We start from the raw sequence: 23,281 nt of genomic DNA on the forward strand, positions 1-23,281 counted from the left end.
CATTTGGATTTGGATTCAACAAGTGCTACCCACCTTTCTCTTTCGACCTCCCGCTCGCGATCTCTTTCGCGCTCGTACAACTCCCGCTCCCGATCCCTGTACTCGTAGCGCAGGTCGTACTCGTGCAGCCGATCGCGATCCCTTTCACGATCCCGATCCCTAAGGCGTTCGCGATCCCGCTCGCGTTCCCTACTACTATAGTACATGTCCCTTGGATCCCGCAGCAGGTCGCGGTGGTGTGGCAGCGAGTGAACACTGTGGGGCGTTGAGTGGTGTGTCTATAATGGGGAAAATATTGTTATATTTTTTTTTTTTAATTTTTTTATTTATTTTTTCTTTAATCTTACGTGTGTGGGACTCGCATTCAGCTTGGGAAAATTGATATTGGTTGGCTTGAGCTGTAGCGTTGACGGTTTGCTTGGAGTCGGTGGCAACCGTCTACCGATTCCGGCTCTTCGAGAGGCCAGAGTTGGGTAACTGTGCTGCACATGCGTTACACCTGCGGGAATTGGATACATTACTTCCCTGCGGGCTGAACGGATGTTCTCGTTAAGGGCATAAATCGTTGCAAAAATACTCTGCTGTTATGATACTGAACATAGTGTACCTAAGTAGTTCTTCACTGACATTAACATGGACAATGCTTAAAACATACATACAAATAACTAAAACATAAAATGGACTGGCACATGTTGGGATTAAAGTTTGATATCCGGAATTCGATAGGGTCAGATTAAGTCACTATATATGAAGACAATCAGACAGACATTTTAAACGAAATGTGATTATTTGCTAGGCAAATGTAAGTAAAAGTGCGACTTCAGGATTATTGAAGTTCTCATCTGGCTTAGTTATAGGTATATCATGAAACGTTGTTTTACTTAAAATTCAATAATAAGGATTTCATGGGTTTGCCAACGGGAATTTCGAAGTCGCGGAAGTAATTAACATGTCCCAGTCATAACCTATGGTAGTCAACTTTTATGATGTTAAAAACAATTGTGGCTATGCAAAAAATGCATTCACAGTATCTACGTTGATAAGCGTGTGCAATTTATTTGAGCACCGTACAGAATTATACAACTATGGGGTAAAAATATATATAACAGTAACAAGAGTGCTATATAATGTATTGAGAGAAATATACACAAGTAGTTGGATGATTTGGGGAATGGCCGGTCGGCAGTTAAGTTGTTCATGGCAACATGCATGACTGTTCGATTCGATCTATAGATACCGTATTTATGCAGAAACGAAAAGGATGGATTAAGAATCGGTGCAGAATACTATTGACGCACATTCATAGATAGATTAGATAGATAAAGATATGCACACACGTCTAGATACTGAAACACCCAAAGGCTGCATCCCAAATTATTCCTCTGGTAATTACAATGTAGCTCTGTCGATTTCACCGCCCAAAAGTCGTATACGAAAACAATACTTGAAATATGTGACAGATATTGCCTGTTTATCTTTGGCATAGTGGCTGGACTTAATGGGTGTTAGTTGGAACGAGAAGCAAGCTTAAAATAGAGATTCTTGGTCAGTGTCTTGTCCTGTGCTGATCAGGCTGACAGAGGTCGATTTCGAACAAAAAAAAAGTTCTACGACTATGGCTTACGAACTTCACCTTCTTGGGGGATAGTGGCTGGACTGACAAATGATGTTCACTCATCTCTCCCCTACACAAATGACGCTTCTAACATTGATACCGTTTTCGAAAGTGACCAGTACAAACACTAGGTTTTCTCCTCACTACAGATACAAGTCCGTCGAAACTAGTCTTAACTCTGAATAGATATAAGCTCCTCTTATTAGCAGGTCTTACCATCATATATTTCTAGAAAAAACAGTTCATTTGCCAGAGATTCAGTGTGGTAGTTTAAGAATGAGGATGAATGTCTGTACATGTCAGTACCATACATACGAGATGTGATTATACAATATAGGTGGATTGGATGGTACGAGAATGGCATCTAGAGAAATGAAAACAATAAACGCTGCTAGTGTAACAAGAGTACGAGTACAAGTACGAATAGTTGAGCACATATTATGGGTTCTTTGGTGTGGTAGATCGCAGATCTGAATGAACTGAGAGCTGTGAGCTGTGGTTGAATGGGATGTATGATAAGTATGGGACTATTCAATTAGTTGGCGCTTATGATTGACTGTTTGATTGATTGACTGGTTTGTTTTTCTGATTTAACGCCTTGGCATGACAATACATGTACATGTTAAGCATGGTTGGCAACTATGTACGAATACGAGTTAGTTACGAGTTACGATTTACGAGTAAGCATGTCTGATCTTTGATGTTTGTAAAAGTTGAAATGGTTGAAGTTGAAATTTGTGTAGAAGAAAATACTAGCATATATAGAAAACAAGTTGAGTAGTTTTTTGTTTAATTTGATTGATCTTGTTCGACTTTAGATAACAAGTGCTAAGGATGTACCCATATCAATCCCATAACCAAGTCTGTCTCGTTCACGCATCTCCTGAAGTCTAGCGGGACTCGGCGATCGTGATCTTTGACATAGACTGGTTGTCCCATATGTGGGATAAGGCAGTTGAGTGCGTTTACTGCGAGACAAATGACCACCATATCGAGAAGGCGAAGGCGAACGGGCCGGACTTGTCGATGCTGACCATGAACCTATATTGTACATATAACAACAATAATAAAAAAGTAATAATTAAGGATGTCGGGGCACAACATTTTACGTATTTGATTTTAGCAACATATTTAATATTTTATTTGTTTTTTGTCTTAGATTGCTTTTGAAGAGATAATAAAACCAAAGAAAGACCGACGACTTAACCGAAATGAAAATAATATTATAGGAATATATTATATTGTATTAAAAGATTTCGTTAATAGCTATGGAATTGTAGACATATATTTATATATGTATATAACTACGATTCTACAAAATAGATCAAAAATCCTTGGAGCTTCCAAGTCCCTAGTTATGTGTGCCCATTGCAAGCCCTTCCAATACGAATATACATGGGTGTTTGTGGGCAGCATCGGATACAGACAAAGCAATTCAAGGATTTGCATGTTGAAGGTTCCCCAACCATATCAATGGGGCTCACAACAAGCATACACACGCCAAAAACTCAGTTAGTTTAGTTCGTTAAAATGCCGGGTGTCGGCCAATAAATACCTCTTGGATACCGCGGATGACTGTTGCCATGCCTAGGATGACGAGTCTCCTTGACCATCTCTACAACATTAGATACGGTATCGGAGAACCCGATATCATGATGTATGTATTGATGGCCACGCCGTCGAGGACTTGGAGATCTGGCCAGTGGCGAGCCGTTGTGCCTGCAGAAGCAAAGAGTGGGGTTATACCATTTTACCCTTTTTACTGCCCTAAAATATCTTACCTCAAGCTAGGCGATCGCCGGTGGCCATTCATGTACGAATGTCCAGGATGTAGATGGCCAGCATCGGCACCGGTAAGTGATTCTTGCGAGGGATGTCTCGATGCGTCCTGTAGCTCCAGCATCTAGTTTGGAGAATGATTATGGGATGATTTAGTAAGCTTGGCGAATCACCATGAATGCCACCACTCGAAATCAGTCCAAGAAGATTCTGAGCTAAGGTTGGGTTCATTTAAAGGTTCAGGTGGTTGGATTGGGAGCTTTTCCAATTGACCGATTGATCGATTCCAATTGGTTGAGTTACTAGGTTGTGTCAAATTTTGGATTTGGGATTTCTTTAGACCGATTTCTCGTGGATTCATTCACTGCACTGTTCAGCTTCTTTAGGTATGTCTGTGTATTTATAAATTAGGAACTATAGATGTCCATTGCCCCGTAATGGAGCGTAGGCAATATATATGTATATATGTTGGTACTTGGTATAATGCTACAAAATAAATATACATAGAGACATGTATGCTTACTTTGCGGGATAGTAGTTAAGGGGTATACGTATACGGTATATAAAAGTAAACGAAAGCAATCATTACTCCACTGCAACAAAATACATATTCAAATGCGTTTTAATTGTACTAGATTGTATAGAAAGGTTCTTTAATGCGGGATTATATTGGATTGTAGTTTCGATTAACCTATTTGAGGGCATATAACATTTAAGGAATTCCATACACTACTCGGGAGTATACATATACATATATACTTCGTCACTTTCTGTCAATAATTTGTTTCGGGTACTTTTCAAAATAACTGTATGTCTTCTCATACTTGAGGTTCTTTTTGGGAATGATATGATTGCCATTTTGCGATACTTATTACGCCAATTGTTTAATATTCGATCTCATCTACGTTACGTTTTTGGTTTATTGTCCTATATTTATGGTAATATGATGTACTATAAACAAAGTTAAACGCAAAATACGAAGGAATAACAAGTAAGTATTAATCGATCTTTGCATCTGGAAAGTAAAGATTTAGCTAGAATTCTCTCTACACGATATCTACAAGTCAAGAAGGATTTTAACATGCGTGTGATTTAATAGCGTCTACTTCTTTGGTTAAGCAGTGATAAAATTTAAAAACATCAAGGCGGAACAATGAAAGCTAAGCAAATTTATAGGCATGCAATTTAATTGGATACGTGTGTCGTGTAATGGTTGGTTGTAATGGGTTGTGGTCAGGTCCTGAGTCCTTTTCCAATTGCTCTTGCTTGGGCCGTCAAAAGAGCAGCTTCATCGAGCGTCACGTCAATTAATTTATTATTGACAAAACCGACGAACTTACTTACCGTTCACAAACCGTTTCGCATTTGTGGATGGACTAACGAATAACATTCAAATACCAAAACTTTATACTTATTACATTTAAATCGAATTCGAAAACAATTACTACCTACACATAAAGCCGCCTTTATATGCGTAACTAGAGGGATAACTCGCTAGAAATCAAGAATCAAATTGACTTGCGCAAAATAAACCTCTTCGCCTAACATTAACTCTAAACCATTATAATAAACAGTGGCGGGAGTACATTAGGTGTTCAAATTACAGATCGTGTGTAAAGTGGGTAGAGTTAACTCTAAGAGAAAAACAGTTTTCTAGCGATGTTACGAGTCATTGAAATATTTTCCCTAAGAGAAACAAATGAATAAATTGCATGTAAATATTACATAAACTAAGTTAAAAGAGTGACCTACGTTTTCGAAAAATATCTTAATTCAATATTCGGATCGATAAGGCCGAATAATAACAAAAATTGCAATATGCTCTAAAATAGGTAACATGGCTGTAACCCGCATTTACCTACTGCCGATGTATTTTTTAACAAAAAGGCTTTATGTGTACGTAGAAAAGTATATCAAGTCCTTTCCGGATTTCACTTTCAAAATGTTTACTCAAATTCGATAGCATGGGCAAATTAAAAATTTGTGAAAGCCAGATCAGGCATGATTTGTTGTCTGATTGATCACGGGGTAAACGGACTTCGCTTAAGAGGCTTAAGAGTGGGAACAGAGTTAGAACCGCCAACTTGTTTCACATAGCTGGCATGTCTGATGCGCATTAACGATAATGTGACAGAGGCATCGCAAGGAACGGCTTGAGTATGAGTAAGAAATCCTCATTTTCTTGTGTAAGATGAAGGTGTCTCGATATGTCTACGTCGCAATTGTACTGGGATTGGTGAGTTAATCTTACATTGCTGGTATATTGTACGTGAAAACAAATCATCTCATTGCATTTGCCTATATTTACGCTATTTTTAAAGGGCCTGGCAAACTATTTGGTGTGTGGGCGCACATTTATTGAGGAAAAAACGATTGCAAGTCCGCTTTTAAAAGCTGCAAGTCAACTAAGCCTGCTTAAATCAAAGAGACATGATTGCCACATAAAGATTTTGCAGAAATTAATTACATAGAGGACCAGTGTTAATGTTTAATAAACTTTAGTTAGTTAAAAAGTAAGTAATAAAAAAAATTGAAAAGAATGGAATGATGTTACATTTTTAAACAACATTTAACATTTCACATTGGTTAAGCCAAGGCTGATGTATTATTTTAATACAGTTTTCTGCATATGCCTTATCGTTAAAAGAAAGGATTGGCCAGCTTTCTAGAAATAATTGTCTTTCTGGTCCTCCGTGCACTGGCAGGATTGAAAAATGGGATCGGATGTGAGGATCGGACCGGATCGGACTGAGTTTGGTTCGGGTTGACGGGCGCTTTGTCAGAGCCTTTCCGTCCGTTGTTCGTTGCCACTTTTAACTTGTCCAAGGAACGAACGCCTACGTACATAGGAGTACATTTAGTGGTTATAGAAACGATCAAATTACAACATTGAGTACGAATACGAGTACTAAGCCAAGTTTTGCGTTTCTAATGTTTTTAAAAATTGCTATGCAACATTTAGGTACGAGTATGTATTGCACTATTGAGTAAACGCAAATAAAAGATTTATAGTAGGTTGAATACGCAGTACACACATGTGCGCTTGTATATATGATGTATGTATTGATATATTTATGCTTGGAGCTCAGCACCCGGTAATCTGGCATATTATATATTATATTCATACTTTACATAGTCATAGATACGTCGTACATTGGCGCGTACAGCTATACATATACTTATGAGTGAGTATGTATTTAAGGTACTAGTAGATTACTTGACTTAATCGGTTTGTGAACAACATTTATATCGGAAACGGAGTATGGACACAAAGAGTATTCACATATATTTATATAATACACAATTAATTATTATTTTTGGTAAGTAAAATTTGATGATAATTTCATTTTGGTTTACCGCTTGGAGTTTATCAAACTTATTCACCTTTTTGTTTCTGAAATATTTAAAAATTAGAAGAAAAACAATTTACTTATGTCAATGTTGAGAATGCACAGAGGCACATAAGATCTTGTAGTTAGTTGCTAATTGTGTCTTGTAAGTGTTGTTAGTAGTAATTGTATTTTGATAGTGTTGTGAAACGACAGATTTCTTATGCATGTATGTAAATGTATGCTGTGGTTCTTTACGATCATAGAAAATAATCATTAGATTAGATCTAAACTTTAAGAAGTTGGATGAAAAACCATAAAAAGGTTTAAGAAATTCTAAACATAGATTAAAATTTCAGAAAACTGACTTAATAGTTTAGATCTTTAAACAAACAGCTTTAAGAATGTTAAGAGCTTGAGTCTTCTATGTACTTTATTTGATCTTGAGACGTTAAGGAATATATAAACATTTAAAAGCTTAATATATTATATAGAATCAAAGCTTTGCTCGTTGACTTGTTCATTTATTTCTGGGAAAAGGTGGTTAAGGCTGAAGACATTATAGCATACTTAATTTGTGCAAAGCGAAATAAATATTCCTGTAACGAGTCATAAGGTTTGAGCATGATACCATATATAGTATAATCGAAAAAAGAAGACCACTCTTTTATGTGTATCTCCTGGATTGTTTTATGATGACGAGTTGAAATGGCAATGAATTGGTGACCTTGATGTGCTTATGATGGTGATGATATGGCAATGGAGATGATACTTTGCACTTTACGGACTATAGTTAAGATTGAAGCTGTTTTAAATTACCTAACTGATCGCTTTCTGATCGTACTCCGCCGTGCTAGTGTTGCCAAACTGTTGTGTTCGGCATCACCGTTTGCGTGGTGGTGGTGCGTGCTGGCTAACAAATGTGTTTGTGAGTTGGCGGCTCCTTCCCCATTCGGCTCGAAACTTATGGAGCCCTGACGCGATCCTCCTTTGTCAAGGGCGGCCATATCGAGTAGGCAGTTAAAGAATGATTGTTTCTACGGTTTTTGTTTGCAATTGGTAGTTGATAGTAGACAGTAGACAGGAAAGTGCAGTGGTTTTTGATTTTATATTGATTTTTCAATGGCCATTCCGTTCCGTTTCGTTTTAGTTTTAGTTTCGTTCGTTGTAGTTCGTTTGCATGAATATATTTCGTGTGTTTTGTTGTTTTTTTTTTTTTGATTAGTTGAAGTTTTTTAGTTGTAGAAATACAGATTTCGGATAGTGTTGCAATTCAATTAAATTGTTGGTTATTGTAGACACAGTTGTGGTTAAAGTTGGGTGAGTGGTGAATATTGATGTAGTAACATTGCAACGCATTTGGGATTGGTTTTTGTTTTGATATTTTTTTTGTTTTGTTTTTTGTATAAGCATTGAAAATGGAATGTAAGAATTATTATAGAATAATTAAAAAAGTATAAGTAGATTACAGAACACAAATAATAATCAAAAGTATTGTTATTATCGCATATATGTACATATGCATAGTAAATATTGGTTTATACATATGTACGATTATTAATAATGGGGCGATAGCCCCTGCTTAATATCTTTACATTGAGGTATGGTAGTAGTATATAGCATTTCGAGATGTGTCAAGCTCTATTCGGATTGTGTCGGTATTATGTAGGTTGAGAGGAGGCAATGTATAAGAGATGCTTTCGCTTAAGATTTCATAAATAGCTTAAAAGAGAGGCTTGCTTAATACGGTAAAAGCATGCGCAAACATTTTTACAACTCACTATGATTTAAAGAAAATCTAAGAGGTACCGCTATAAGACAAAATCGTTACAATCGTTTTTAAAATTGTTATTATTATTATGTGCCAATTTAGAGAAATGGTCAACCAAACGAGTGAGTACGAAATTTATTTAAGTTTTTCTATTCATAACAAAAGGATTTGAAATGGTGTCGAACTGAAAAAGTAAACTTATATTTGTATGGCATTTAAATGTAAGTACTAAATTAATTATAATCTTAAACACCCATATGACATTCGACTCGAAAAATAGCTCTCACCAAAGTTTAAAACCCTAAGTTTAAATTGTAAAATACTATATATGCTTTAGTCTTTCATTCCTTTCTTTTATTTTCATGTCTTGTTGCTTCAGAATTCCAAATTATATAATCATAAACCATTCGATTTTTTTATGTCTGCAAGACACAAATGAAAAAATTAAACTACTAAAAATTCAGCTTTTCAGAATCTTCAATTATATTCGGTTTACCTTTTAGTCGAATGTCTTATGGGCATATAAGCATAATAAATTTGACCGATTTCTTTATTATCTTCCATGCTTTCATTTTGAATTGTTTAATAAATGTCTTCAGATTGATGCGATCGCTTGATTACCTTAAGCATGCCTATTCAGCAATAATGATTATAGAAAATTCACTAGCAATTCGACTTGGAAACTAAAATGTTAAATATAGGACATTTGCCTGATATAATCAAAGTTTTCCTGATTTTTTATTTAATTTGATTTGTTGAATTCATTTATGGTTTGTTGAATCTATTCGAATTTCAATATTTACATTTTTATATCAGTCTCTGGTTGTTTTACTAAAGGTTGGGTATATGTATATTTAACTCGAGACTATGGCTTTGTCGGTATATCAAAATGCTGTCTTGCGGTAGAGTGCAACATACCGATCCATACTTAAAAATAGTGCGATATTTAATAAGGAGGCACTAAGGTGTGTAATAAACTAAATGACAATCACTTTAAATGCATCAACACACAAGGACTTAGACGTTTCACATTGTTAAAATACTTGTTAATATTGTCAAACCCTTTCCAAATAAATTTCCTTAAGGTTTTCAATTGAGGGACTTATTGTCTTTATCGGAGGTAACCTTGCTTATGTATATGGTATAAATATTATTAGTTTGCAAGTAAAATTCGCCCAACAAATGTATATATAATAATTTATACGAAACACAATTTTGATTGGTCAAGAAAAACCCCTTAATTGATTTAAAAAAAAACTAATTGTATGTATACAATTTCACACGTATAGTATCTTTAAGGTTAAATTTTCATGTTTTGGATTTTAACCTTATATTAATAGACCCAAAATGGCTTATATTAAGCTTCAGATCAGACAACCTAAAAATTTGATATCCGATAATCTTGCTTGTACATGAAAAAATACATTCGATGTTACGATCTCTGAAAACATAGTAGTCTTAATTTTCATCTAAAACTAGGTGAGTAAACCAAGCACTTTACTAATGATGCTTTGATTTTCAAATTATCAAATTTGGGGACCCTTGGTATGTGTATATTCACACATTTGAAAGGAAAGCCTTCTCAATAAGCTCGAAGGTGGTCCTACGAGGATCCGGAGGAGCAGGGAAGCAGGCAACCCAAAACCAGAGACCAGAGGGAACTACCCCCAAATGGCGGAGCGTGCACACTCTTCTATGAAAACAAAAGTTCGGTTGGCTAGTGGGTGTGTTAAGCGAAACATGACCATGGCATTGCAGTTGGGTGTTCATCTACAGCTGGATAGTAATAGGTTTTTTGGGTGTACTGGATTTTTTGGTTGCACGTTTTGTTGTAGTTTTACTTTGATTGTTATATGGGTGGGCAGGCTTTTATGCTGGTTTCCTAGATATTTGAATACTCTTAGGCGAGTACGTATGTAAACATGCCTCTAGCCGAGAATGGTGAAAAGTTGTACAAAAGTAGTAGACGCAAAACATGTGGAAGAGGAGGAGCTTTATTCAAAAAGGCGAAAGTAAAACCAAGCGAAAGATAGATAGGTATATATATGGAAATATATTATATACCGGCTCCTCGACTGCCGTTGGGCTATATTTATGCGCATCATCGTCTTCCGGCTTCTTCCGCTATCATTGACCATGATGTAATTTTTCATTACATCGTCAAGTTTTTAATTATAGATTTTTAATATTCAATTTTGAGTTGTCAACGGATCGTTTGTGTGTTGTGCACAAAAACAGGATAACAGATAAAACATTTTAATTAATTACTTCAGTACGTGTGTGTATTTAAGCCACATAGGCCCGCTTTCTGCATGTCCAGCCAAAAGTTTCATGAATTTTAACTGCACATTAAGAAACAGGACCTAAAAGTGGGAGGACTTTAGAAATGTGTGGATGTATGAGGCGGTTCCTTGATTTCTTTTTACTTTTGTAAATCCCTTTAATCTGACTCTTAAGTTCGAATGGTTCCACATTTTGTTTTCGGTGTTGACATTGTGTAGAAACAAAGGGCAAACCTCTAGAAATATCTAAGAATCAATACAGACAGATTCGTAAAAGGTGTGCCGAATCTGATCTGGCCGTATCTACTTATAACGAACATACAATCGCAAACTGGAGAATCAAAATACGAACTGGTCAACTCTACCGATATATGGGTATATATTTGTGTATATAGTAAGTAATTACTTAAAGATACTCGACTTCTACTGAACGGTATTTCCAATGCGCATTACACGAGTCGGTTTGGATACATTTCATTCGACTTAGATCGAGAAAACAATGCATCTCACTCAGTGGCAGATCCAGGGATTTTTCATAGCGATCTCAATAAAAACAAATAAATTTTGGTTTAATTTGTTTCCACCTGGATCCACTCCTGATTTTTCCAAGTGACTGCCCATAAATAATTCCAAATTTTGAGTATAACTCGTTTTAGCTGGTTTTTCGATAGAATCTGATGGGGTCCCTCGTTTGGGACAATTATGGGCAGCTGATTGTACACACACACTTTACGTATACGTATTATATGTGGTTATATAATTTCGAGTGTGTTATACTAAGGTTTGGGTATTTCTTTTCACATACAAACGGGCATGTATGTGCGCAAATATATAAGGTATTATATGTACAAATGTGATAAACATGAGGTTGCATATAAAATTAATTATATACCTCCTTCCAGTTCTGCATATTTTTCATTATCTCGTTTAATTTGATTACAGTTTTTGTTATTTTATTGGTTGTTATTCAGTGAGAGAGTTCATATTCAATCGTATGAGAAGAGAAATCATAATATCACATATTTATTCCATGTTATATAGATTTAATAAAATAGTTTGTAGTTGGTGTTGCTTAGTTATATGTAAATTGTTTGTGGTAGAGAAGAATATGTATTTAACTGCGTATTTACTTGTTCTTACGCTGGAAAATCAAAATCGCCCTAAATATGTAACATATTTAGGAACCTAAGTTGGAAAGCGTTCCCTGAATCTGACATAGTTTATTGTAATTTTTATCATTATAATAATCAATGTATTATACAGAGCTAGTTGTAATGCATTATCAACCCAACATTTTTAATGATTTTGTAAGATTAAGGTTGTATAATTGTTTAATAAATAAAAATTATAAATTTATATAGTAAAGTGGAGCTTTTCTTAAATTTAGAATTTAAATTTAGGGCGATTTTTTTCAAGTGCAGCATGAACTTGAAGTGCTTTGAAAGACTGACAGATAGTAGATAGATGGAGAGAGGCTTGTATAAATCTGATACCCTAACAATACATTGCCTAAGTGTAGACTTAGTCTTATTATAACATTAAAGAGGGCGACTCGACGTAATCCTAGAATGTAACTGCCTATGACTGAGAATTAAAAATGCCTAAAGATTCCTGAGGACTCGAACCTTGTATGGGTACCATAGAAACATAGAGACTATCTGACTTGACTTTAAGAGTCGGTCCCAGGGGAATCGCAGTCCTACTCATAGGTATCCTTGACTCTACGCAACTGGAGTAGTGCGGTAGTTTGTGTTAGGGGCTGGGTGGTGTTATCGAGTGGCTTACCGGCATTCCCGAATCGAGCTGGCCGAACCGCGTGCTGCGCCAGGACTCCAGGATGAGGAAACCTGCATAGATTTTACCCACTGAGAGCTTGCCCTTGTTGAGCTGATCGCTCGGCGGCACCAGCAGGTTCAGCATCTTCTTCGCCTGTAATGGCCAGATGTTTGTGATCGTCTCCCGGAGCTCCATGTCCGCCTGGTCCATCTCCTCAGCTGATGGGTAGATCAAAATAGATATATTATTATATGGATCTTTTTAAGAAGGTCTTACAAGTAACACGACAACGAATCCATCTCGTTTCTTATTCGATTTCTTTAAAATTAAGTCAACAAAAAACCCGAAAGTTTTTAAAACATAAAACATAAAAATAAAAATTACTTCAAAAATATCAAAATTTACTTGGTATTAACCAAGCTTAATTAAAAATAAAAAAATACTTAAAGTACCAACATATACTTGGCATTAACCAAGCCTATTTATAATCCAAGCAGGGCTACAGGGCTACATTGCATATCTATATATTAATTTTAAATACAAATACGTACGCGCTCGCATTTTAATACTGAGATTCTCCCGAATCAAAGCAAATAACGTTGTGGTGAACTGAACTCTCAGCTCGTCGTCCAGGGGCATATTCATTCGTATTAGTTTCTTGTAGGCCAGTCGATTGGGACACTTGTTTCCAAATCCCAACGGTGGATCCATATTCTTCAGCATGTCGTACATTTCCGTGTAGTGTATTTTTCCACTATGTATCCGGGAACATAATACAAGTTAGTGGGGTTCTCTAAGGCACTCGGTGTACTTGGTCCAAAACAAGGATCAAATCAATATAGTTATGTTACCCGGTACTCACATTGATCTTAAGAGAATGTGAGTACCAGATGTAAACAGTGTAGATCATCGGCAAAGCCGATAACATGCATGAGTCCGAAATTCCTGACAAGTTTATACACAAATCGGAAAAGTCTCAGGTGGCTAAAACACTGGTCAGGCGTCTCATGCATGGGAAAACTAAAGAAAAATTAAGTACTCGGCATTGCAGTTCCCCCAATCCTTTTTGCTTTAGTGAAAGGACTTAAGCTCAACTTGTGCACAAAGCCAACCAACGAGTATGAGTCAAATACGACCAAATAATAATCGTTTAATATAGGGGTAGCCCGTTGGCTCTTTCGAATGACATCAAATGAAACTAAAATCATAGGATATAAGAAACTGAAAAATCTTTTTGGTGGGGGAAATGTGGTGTGTCATGTGTGGTGTACAATGTACATATATTAAACAGATAATTACGTCGCATTTGGATCATATTCCGCCCATATGCGCACAAATTCGTCTAAGTGATGAGCACCCAAGATGCTGGAGTCCCGCGTGAGATAATCAAAATTATCCATGATGACGGCGACGAACAGATTCAGCATGAGGAAGGAGCAGAAGAATATAAACGATACGAAGTAGGCGTAGGCCAGTGTGGATCCGCAGTACTCTCCAGGTGCCTTCTCGGCGTCCTCGTCGCAGGCCTTGCCCTTCAGACAGGCCAGCATTATGTTTGGCCAGGCCTCGCCCGTTGCACACCTACAGTTCCACATGGTATGGTGTGTAGAACAGATCATTAATACGCAAATCGAGCCTACTTCTCTACGTACATATAGGGGGTTCGTAAGTGGTATATGGGGGTTACTAACTCTATATGGTATGCACTTTATGAGTATGTCGGCTCGCAACTACTGACCAAGTTCTATGTATTTACAGATAAGTGTATATACATAAAGGGGACTGGATGATGTTATAGGTATGTTGTAAGGCTTACTCTATAAATGACTATATGTAAGAATATGCTCTTTAGGCGTCAGTACTCCTCACTTTCTAAAATATAAGGCTTGCGTCTATCAAAACTACGTTACAATTCCACATTATAGTCCACAGTAACTAAATTCTATGTTTCATTATATCAAAATATATCGGGGATCTTATTTTATTGCATACCATAATAGAACCATATACAGCTTATAGTATAATCATTATTTTAAGTCCCTGATATATATTGATTTCACATTGCCATCGTATATGATTACCATTAAGTTATTATTAAACTATATATCATTAATAATACTTTAGTTATAAGCTATAAGCTTCAGCCATTGAATAATGTTTAAGCTCTAGAAACAAAAACAAATTTGAAATGAAATGATTTCGACAATTCTGACTCTGGTTATGGATATTTTTCTATATACTATATATATAGATTTCGTACAGACTAAGCTACAATTTGAAAATACTTAGGGTTGCCTGGTGGCGACAGTTCCGGACAAACGGATGTTTATACCAATTGAAAGTACGGTCTCTATTAAAGAGTTTTCATACCTAGATTTAAAGCGTACTATACATATATGATTTCTATATATTGTGTGGGGCTAGAAAAATGATAAGTAATGATATGATTTTCTTACAGACATACGTCTATCGAGAGTTCTATTAACTTTACTATCGGTATATAGATGTAGATATAGGGAAATATATAGTAAGTAGGGAAGGGCGAATCGTTTTGCGACGTACAAGTATATAACGACTATATATGTATGTAAGTTATATAGCTATAACGTAAATTACCAGCAATACTGTAAAAACTATGGAACTTTCATTTAAATCTCAACTGATTAACTGCAACAACGAAAAGTGCAAACTTTGAAAAATCAAGCTGCGCTCAAAATGTAGTAATTTTAATAATATAGCTCTACAGGTATTTAAAATACATAGATTTTACATTTATGTATACGTATATTCCAGCTTTGTTGAATCAGTGTCGCAATTCTAGAACTCAATCTACTTACACAGGTATCAAAAAACTGTAATTGTTGTTACGCAAAACGAATGTATGTAATGAAATTGGTTTGAGAACTGAATTGTTTTATATTGATTGTTTTAAGTTGTTGTTATGGATTACCACCGTTTACATAAGGTTGTCACAAATCCGATTGATCCGTGATCAGCTTGGAGAACCTCGCAATAAGTTCTGTTTCATCTAGAAACCAATATAGATTATATAAAAATATGCTAAGAGGCAATCTAAAATCTAGATTGTTTTCAAATAAACCAAGAATCAGCTAGAGTTTGGATGTCATTTGAAAACGAATATCCCATTAAGGCTACTACGGTCTAGATTTCTAACTGACATGTATTATTGTGGCTAGGGTTTTGCACTTTCCAGGTGCTAGACACCTTTCAGAAGACCCTGTCGCTAGGCTATTGACGTACTATGTTGTTATAGATCGTAAAATCGCGACTGGAACGAACATCTATCGTTGCGAACGTATGGATTGTGGTAGAGTTAAATTATGCTAACTTGTATTTTATGTATAACTATTAACTTAATTACTGAGAGTCGAAACTTTTTATTGGATAATAACAGTACATGGTACATATTGCAAATGACTGGAGAGATCTAGGAGTTACGTACCTGAATAGCAACATGACGCCTTGAATAAATGATTGGAAGTTGTTGTGTCTAGTAATGGTATTTTCCACCGTACCTAGTTTGATATTCCCGAACACCTATTCACGATTCAAATATCGGTAAAGAATGCATTGATTATTTGTTCATTTTTTGTTTAGAAACTGAAATGGTTAAGTTATATTCGTTATTTCACATTACACAGACTCGCCTCCACCTCAATATTAATCAATATAATTCTCCACAATGCTGTCTCTACTTGATTTCACCGAAAAACCCGCGACTCCTGACGATTAAACGGCAAATCCATGTGTGGGTGGGTCAGGAGGATCAGAAATATATATATAGAGTATATGTGCCGACTTCCCCAGATTCGCAAAGTCCATGTAGATGTGTAGGTGTGTGAACTGATAGTCAGGGAATTGCACAGCTAGAGCTCTATGACAGTCAACATTACACTTATTTCACTTTCTCAATAGCTCGAATAAAATAATTATGATTAAGTCGGGTAATTAGCAGGCTAACTTAACGAGGTTACGGGATGCACAAATTATATCAAAATTTGTGCTATATGGATACTCTGCCCATTATATTTAATAAAACAATAATAACTATTACAAAAAGCAAGCTGCTGTTATAGTTTAATTTTCACTTGTCTGTACTCAATTTTGATATAATACATATTTTGTAAAACAAATTAAAATGCTAATAAAGTGAACTCAGATTTCAAATGTACGAATTGCACCTACTAAATAACTTAATACGAAAATGTATTATTTTTTGATTATATTCGAAAACCTTCAAAACCTGAAGTCTGGTAATTTCTTAAAGCACACAAACTTTAAAGGGAAATTAACATTATGAAGCAGCGCATCTATGTACAACACTAAAACAAAATGTGCAATGATATGGTTAGGCTACATTCACATTCGATCGGTGTATTGGAAACAATAGTCCGGGGTAATGAAACGATTGAAAACGATCAAAGCTACCATTAGCATACGAGCGTGTAGCCCGAATTAAAACCACAATTCACAATCTTAACTGCAAACAATACGGATCAAACAACTTTAAACGGCATACACTGTTTCCTTGGTTGATTGCGAATATGCACAGGCTTTAAAGTTCGATTTAAACACAGACAATGGGGATTGATTAATGATTACAATTGATGCGATTTAATAGAATTAGGGGAGTTGACCACAGCGGATTCCCTCTGGTATATATTTAGTTACACCGACCGGGTAATTTCGAATAACATGACTCGACAAATGACTACGGTTAATGCTGAGTATATTTAGGTGACTGTAGTGCCATCTTTTGGATAATCGCTAGTTAATAACTATAGGGCTAACTAGGTTACTTTTCTCGTTTACCGAAAGAGCAGCATGATTCCACCGGAGAACGACTGGAAGTTATTGTGGCGGTTGAGTTGCGTGTCCGGATCATACTTTATGTTGCCGAAAACCTTTTGGTTTGATGTAAACATTGTAATTGGATAGGCATTAAATTGGTCCAGCATTCATGATTCTTAACAAAACCAACATCCTTTCCGCGAAAAGGCTGGGCTATTTCCAAAGTTACTACTATATAAGCAAAAGCAAATAAGACAACTACTTAAGCCATAATTGCTTTTATACTTTTAAGAGACCACCAGAATGTTCAAGCCCAACAAAATCCCCTTGGCAGCATGGAGTCGGTGGAGAATGGACGACCCACTAACCCAGTATATTTTACAATCTCTTTACCCTAGCATTTTTTGTAACACTCTTGGTTATAGGGTTTTTTTTCGGGATCCAGTATTCGACTTACCTGCATGCCGATAATGGCGTATATAAAAAATAGCATGGCTATAAGCAAACAGACATAGGGAAGAGCTTTAAATGATTGTACAAAGGTCCATAGAAGAATTCGTATTGTGTATCCTTGACGAAGTAACTTGATAAGGCGCGCCGCACGAAATAAACGCAGGAAGCCGACGTTGATTGAGTTCGACTGTAAAATATTATTGGCCAAAACACCAAAGGAAGAGAGAGTCGAAGAAACAAAAAAGGGGAGAGAGAGAAAACAGAATGGATAAGGAAATTGGCATTAGACTGGTTAACGATCCCGTCTTATAGTACGGATTCGATGGAACCCGGGAACCCGGGAACTCGGGGAGCTCGGGGGAACTAGAAGGCGTCGCCATCGATCTACGTGACTCGATGCATTTCAATCTAAACTATCGATTAGTAGTAGCTCGTTCCGTTAGTAGTAGGTAGTAAGTAGTTAGTTAGAGTAGGTAGTATTAGGTGAAGTAGTAGTAGTGCAGTAGTATGTGGCTAGGCGCAGTAGGTAGTAAGTAGTTAGTTAGTAGGTAGGTAATAGGCAGAGAGTTACATACATACAAGTGGCGGTAGTTTCATTGGTTAGTTGTAAATAACGATCGATATAAATCTTGTAAGCTATGTTAGTCGATTCGCTCTATCGCAAATGAATAAAAAATAAATAAATAAAAGAAAACCAATTTTTGTTTATTCATAGTATGGTTTTTAGTATACACAAAAGAAGCCAAGTGCTAAACAAAATCGTATCGTTTCAACCATTTTTACAGTAATCGTAATGTACATAGTTTTTCGCCAAATTTTGTGTTAATTATTTCAAATAAAAAATCTATTTAAACAGTATTCTGTGCGTATCGGTGTGTTTGTGTATCCGTTTTTAGTGTTTCGTGTTGAGGCTATCACCCAAAAACAAAGTGATTTGTGCGTGGGCATCTGCCAAATACTAATTAACAAACTGTACGGAGTAGAGTCTAAGGAAGAAATTTTGAAAAGCGATGTTTGTGCGGGGGTTTTTTATTTTATTTTCTTTTTTTTTCGTCTAAACTAATCGTCCCAAGTAAAAGTGGAACATGCGAGGCGTGTTCTACATACGTATGTATTTAATTTGAAATGGGCCTAGGCTGGCGCAAAACCAATTGGACAGTACAACAGTTAAGTAGGTATGTACAATGGAATTCTCCGTGTCGGAGAAAGTAAGCGTTGCAGTACTGGTTGCTTGTACACGTTGGGTGTTTGTTTTTGTACTTTATAAAACAAAACTATACAGTCGAATAGTTCGACGGGTGCTGTGGCCAAAATATTTTACGCATCAGCTGTTGAGAATCGCGCATGGGCGGATGCATTCCAGGGCTCCAGGGGGATCCCCGTTTGCATCCGATCATGCGCGATGTGGGGCATAGAGTGTCGGTTAACTGGGGGTTAGCCAAACACATCAACCGCTGACTTAAGGACGCATACCGCCTCACCGTGGGATCTGCATTGATAAATCACGATTCGACACTGTAGAACATGGAATTATTTATGCTATACATACAAATTGATGGTTATTAATATTGCATATGTACACTGAAACAAACAAGAGTTAATTCATCAGCGAACGGCATTGATAAGGGGGTAGTCCTGAAAAAGCGCTTAAATGTATGCTAAGATTAGAGTAGTCAAAAACTAATCTATACTGGATATATTTAAACCAATCTCGGGATTGCCCTTTTGTCAATCCCGTTCGAATATGAATTTAGTGTAAGTACTTAATTAATGAGTTTGCATATACTTAAAGTTAGAGAGTGTGTATGTGGAGACAAAACAGTATTTGACTACGGAGTCTAGAGCGGATGAAGGGTAAGATGTTGCAAGTAGTCGTTGCCTTGGAGAAAGTGAACAAAAAGTACTGGATGCTGGCGTACACAGACGTCGCCAGTTCCACGATCGAGATATATTATATCTATGTACACGGGATATATGGCATGGGCTAAGCAGAAAGTCTATATCTACCTGGGATTCTGCTCTTAGCTATATGGTAATTATAATGACTCTGCGGGTTATGTGGGAAGAATAGAGAGAGTAGAGTACTATGAAGAACAATTCCACGCTGTTGTTCCTTGCGAAAATAGTAATTGTGAATCTTGGGAAACTTGGGACGACGCACTTAAAAGTAACTTAATTGGACTATTCTAACCCAAAAATATCGAAAATTAGGGATGCGGGTAAGTACACACAAGTATATATCATGATCATAATAACCCTGTCTATATTCGCTGATATAGTTGTATGGTTACACTAGCTAGGAGTAATTACGTAGAGAGTGGGCAAATAAATAAAGAAAGTTCGAACTTGAAACTACAGATGATGGTTCATCGATGTGATCTACTCGTATATAAGGATTTTTAAAATGGAAAAACATTCTTTGTAGTTAAGGTTTAGCTAAACTGGCTAATTATTCAAAAGAATTTTGTAGAATGTTGTGTTGTTGCATTGTATTATTTTGTTCTTGTTGTGATTGTTGTTGTTGTTGTCAACGTTGATGTTGGAGTTGGAGTTTTGTTCGATTTGAAAGTAGAAAGCTTGATAGGATAGATTTGTTTACTTACATCCTGTTGGTCAGAAACCATTTTCAATTGAAATTTTTGGATTTGTTTTGAGACAAATCAATGTGCACACAATTCATAAACCGCATTGAAACGATTAATTCGTATATATATAAGTACATATATATATATATAGTTTTTGTGACGACTCAGGCAATCATTGTTGTAGTTGTTGTTGTTAGTTGGAGTAGTAGTGGTTGGTGTTGTTGAATTTATCATTCAGCAGTTTGTATTCGATTGCAATCAGATATTCAGATATATAGTTCAGATCGTTGCAATTTACAAGACGAATAACACAACAAGAACATGTTTATGATTGGTTTTGGTATTCAATTGGTTTAGTTTTTTTGTTTTTTTTTTCAGTGCAGTTTCAATAGATACTCGGACGTTTGACGATCGATCACAGGTCAAACGAAATGCGTTGGGCGGCGTTCGAGAGATTATTGTTGATTTTCGTAATGGTTTTTAGAGTTTTTTTTTTTTTGAAAAATATAGAAACAAATAAAGTAGAGTTGAAAATTAGTAGGACAAGTTTTCTGCAGTTTCAAGCAGGTATACAAAGATAGATCAAGATCAATATCAGTAAGCAGAGTTTGTGTGTATATATGTCATTGTTCTAGTGTCGGTATTGTTTTCTAATTCAATTGGTTAGGAAAAGTACAGCTCAGCAAGGATCTAATTCGATATTTCTATTCACGCAGATCGGTTTGGCTATGCTATGACTTTTGGTTTCATATTGACTTCTACGAGGGCTGTTATATTCGAGCACACACATTTCATAAGGAATGTATTTGAAACATAAAACGGAAAACAGGGCGGTTGATAGACGAAATGAAATGTGAAAAACCGAAAGTTACCTTGCAAATGGATTTTATTGGTTTACCTCTCTTACTCAGGATTAATACCATGGACTCTCGGGATCTGCAGCGGTAAAACAACCAAGGCAAGCAACTATAGAACCACACTTCAGCATTTAAAACTTCTTTAGCATTTTACAGAATCAGGGGTTGCGTGTTTAATAAGCAGAAGCGAAACTTCTTGATACAGAACTCCGAGTGAATTGAACGGTCAAAATCGCAAGTGTGATTTGTGATTGAGTGTATGGATATCCAAATGTATTTGAAAGTGCGAGTGAAACATGCAGGGGATGTAACGAAAGCTAATCCAAGCCCCTACTAAAAGTTGCAGTCATGGGATTGAAAGATGTGAGCATAGCAAAACTGTAGGTGGCGACGTTAAAAGGGGTTTTTTTTTAATTTTTTTTATTTGGGCGGGAAGAAGCAAATCTTGGAAGCCATCCTGTGACTCATGATTTAGAGAAACTACTGCACTGAGCCTGCGAAAAGACATTACCCAGAGAGAAAACTAGCAGGAGCAGGCGGAAAATTGGACAGGGGTACTCAGTCATCAATAAAAAAAATATTTTAAAAAATACCAGACAGTATTGAAATCATGCTTTTGAAAAGTCAAATTTAAGATATTTAAGGTTTATCCAGTCTGAGCCATTTGTTAAGTACCTCTTTAGTTGGCCTCAGTTTCATTATGTTCGCACACTTCGAAAACGACTACTTACAGTTACTGATCGACTGTTGGGCAGCTCATAAAATACCTCATCCGATGCACAAGTTCGATGTGATAATGATGACAATGATGCTGATTTTGATCTTGCTTTGGTTTTATCGGTTTATATATCGAATAGTTTTTACGAAGTATTATTCAATATCGGATATTCTCAAGTGGGGTTTTGGGGTTTTGCGCTTATGTGTGTGCATGACAGTATGAGTGAGCAGAATAATAGGTGTATCGCAAGAGGTTTTCTTGTGTTTTTTGTGACATTTGTCGTGAAATTGCAATATCGATTAAACCAAATGAGTCCATGTGCAGTGTAAACCAAACGGAAACGGAAAGTGGTTCAAAACTCGAACAGTAGTTGCATAATATCAATGCACTTTACAAGCACTTTGGGTTCAGCTTAGCCAAAAATCTTAGCCAGAATGGAAGTTGGGAGGTACTAACTTATAAGCTCTATTCGTTCAACGATAAATTCAAAGTCTTTGCCTTATATAAACATCTTAAATTTAGTGGTGGTATTATTATATCATTTTTGTTGCTATTACCAATTTGTTTGGTTTATATTTTATCCTGAGTTGCGAATAACTTTGCCTATATTATATCAAAATGATATTATCATCTAGATCTCGGGACCTATACGATCAAGGAATAGGAGACTAAACATAATTATTAAAACTATAATTAAGCATTTAGATGAGCAGTAATAATTGACATAACCTGCAATTGGATCACTAAAGGATCTCAAAAAAGAATTGACTAATTACCGAAATATGGATCCACATAGACACATATCCTTTCATGAGCAACAATAGGATATTTATAATGTAATAAGTTCAGCCACTTTCTGTGCAAAATGTATTTACATTAAGTGGAATGTTTAATAAAAGCATACAATAAACTTGAAACTTTTACGTTACTTTTTGATAACCAAAATTAGAGCTTATAATCTTTTGTGGATCATTAATCTATAAAGGCACTTTCAACCTCCCATTGCTGTACACTCCACCATTAGTTTAAGCTCCACTATAGGCTTTTACAGGCTTTACAACTTTTTACAGGAGACAGAGATAGACAGTAAAAGGTAGCCATAAATACAGATAGATATAGAGACAGACAGAGAGACACAGTAGCAAGTACAAATCGCAATGTTGTGTGCTATGCAAAAGAAAACTGATTGCCAAATCGGAAACGAAAGTGAGTATAGAAAATGTAAGGAAGATGGATTAACTAAGATAAATAAGTATATAGAGCTAATTTGTAGTGAGTAGACGATAATAATAAAATGAAACTAG

At 36.1% G+C, this 23,281-nt stretch overlaps 1 protein-coding gene across 24 annotated transcripts in view; it reads right to left on the bottom strand.

Moving 5' to 3' along the window:
- LOC108025698 (voltage-dependent calcium channel type A subunit alpha-1) overlaps positions 1-23,281 on the bottom strand; it is a 53,494-nt gene that overhangs the window by 4,790 nt on the left and 25,423 nt on the right. For 11 of the 24 annotated variants that reach the window (XM_050890458.1, XM_050890459.1, XM_050890457.1 and 8 more), the window contains 11 exons: positions 17,822-18,004; positions 16,016-16,110; positions 13,852-14,133; positions 13,104-13,306; positions 12,562-12,770; positions 10,559-10,618; positions 3,397-3,518; positions 3,171-3,334; positions 2,456-2,656; positions 348-499; positions 34-278 (listed from right to left, as the gene is read on the bottom strand). In XM_050890458.1, coding sequence (XP_050746415.1) covers positions 34-278; positions 348-499; positions 2,456-2,656; positions 3,171-3,334; positions 3,397-3,518; positions 10,559-10,618; positions 12,562-12,770; positions 13,104-13,306; positions 13,852-14,133; positions 16,016-16,110; positions 17,822-18,004 — 1,916 coding nt within the window. The other 13 variants (XM_044092978.2, XM_044092980.2, XM_044092979.2 and 10 more) reach the window with 10 other exon arrangements.

The sequence above is a fragment of the Drosophila biarmipes genome, chromosome X (assembly GCF_025231255.1).
Source record: "Drosophila biarmipes strain raj3 chromosome X, RU_DBia_V1.1, whole genome shotgun sequence".
Lineage (NCBI taxonomy): Eukaryota > Metazoa > Arthropoda > Insecta > Diptera > Drosophilidae > Drosophila > Drosophila biarmipes.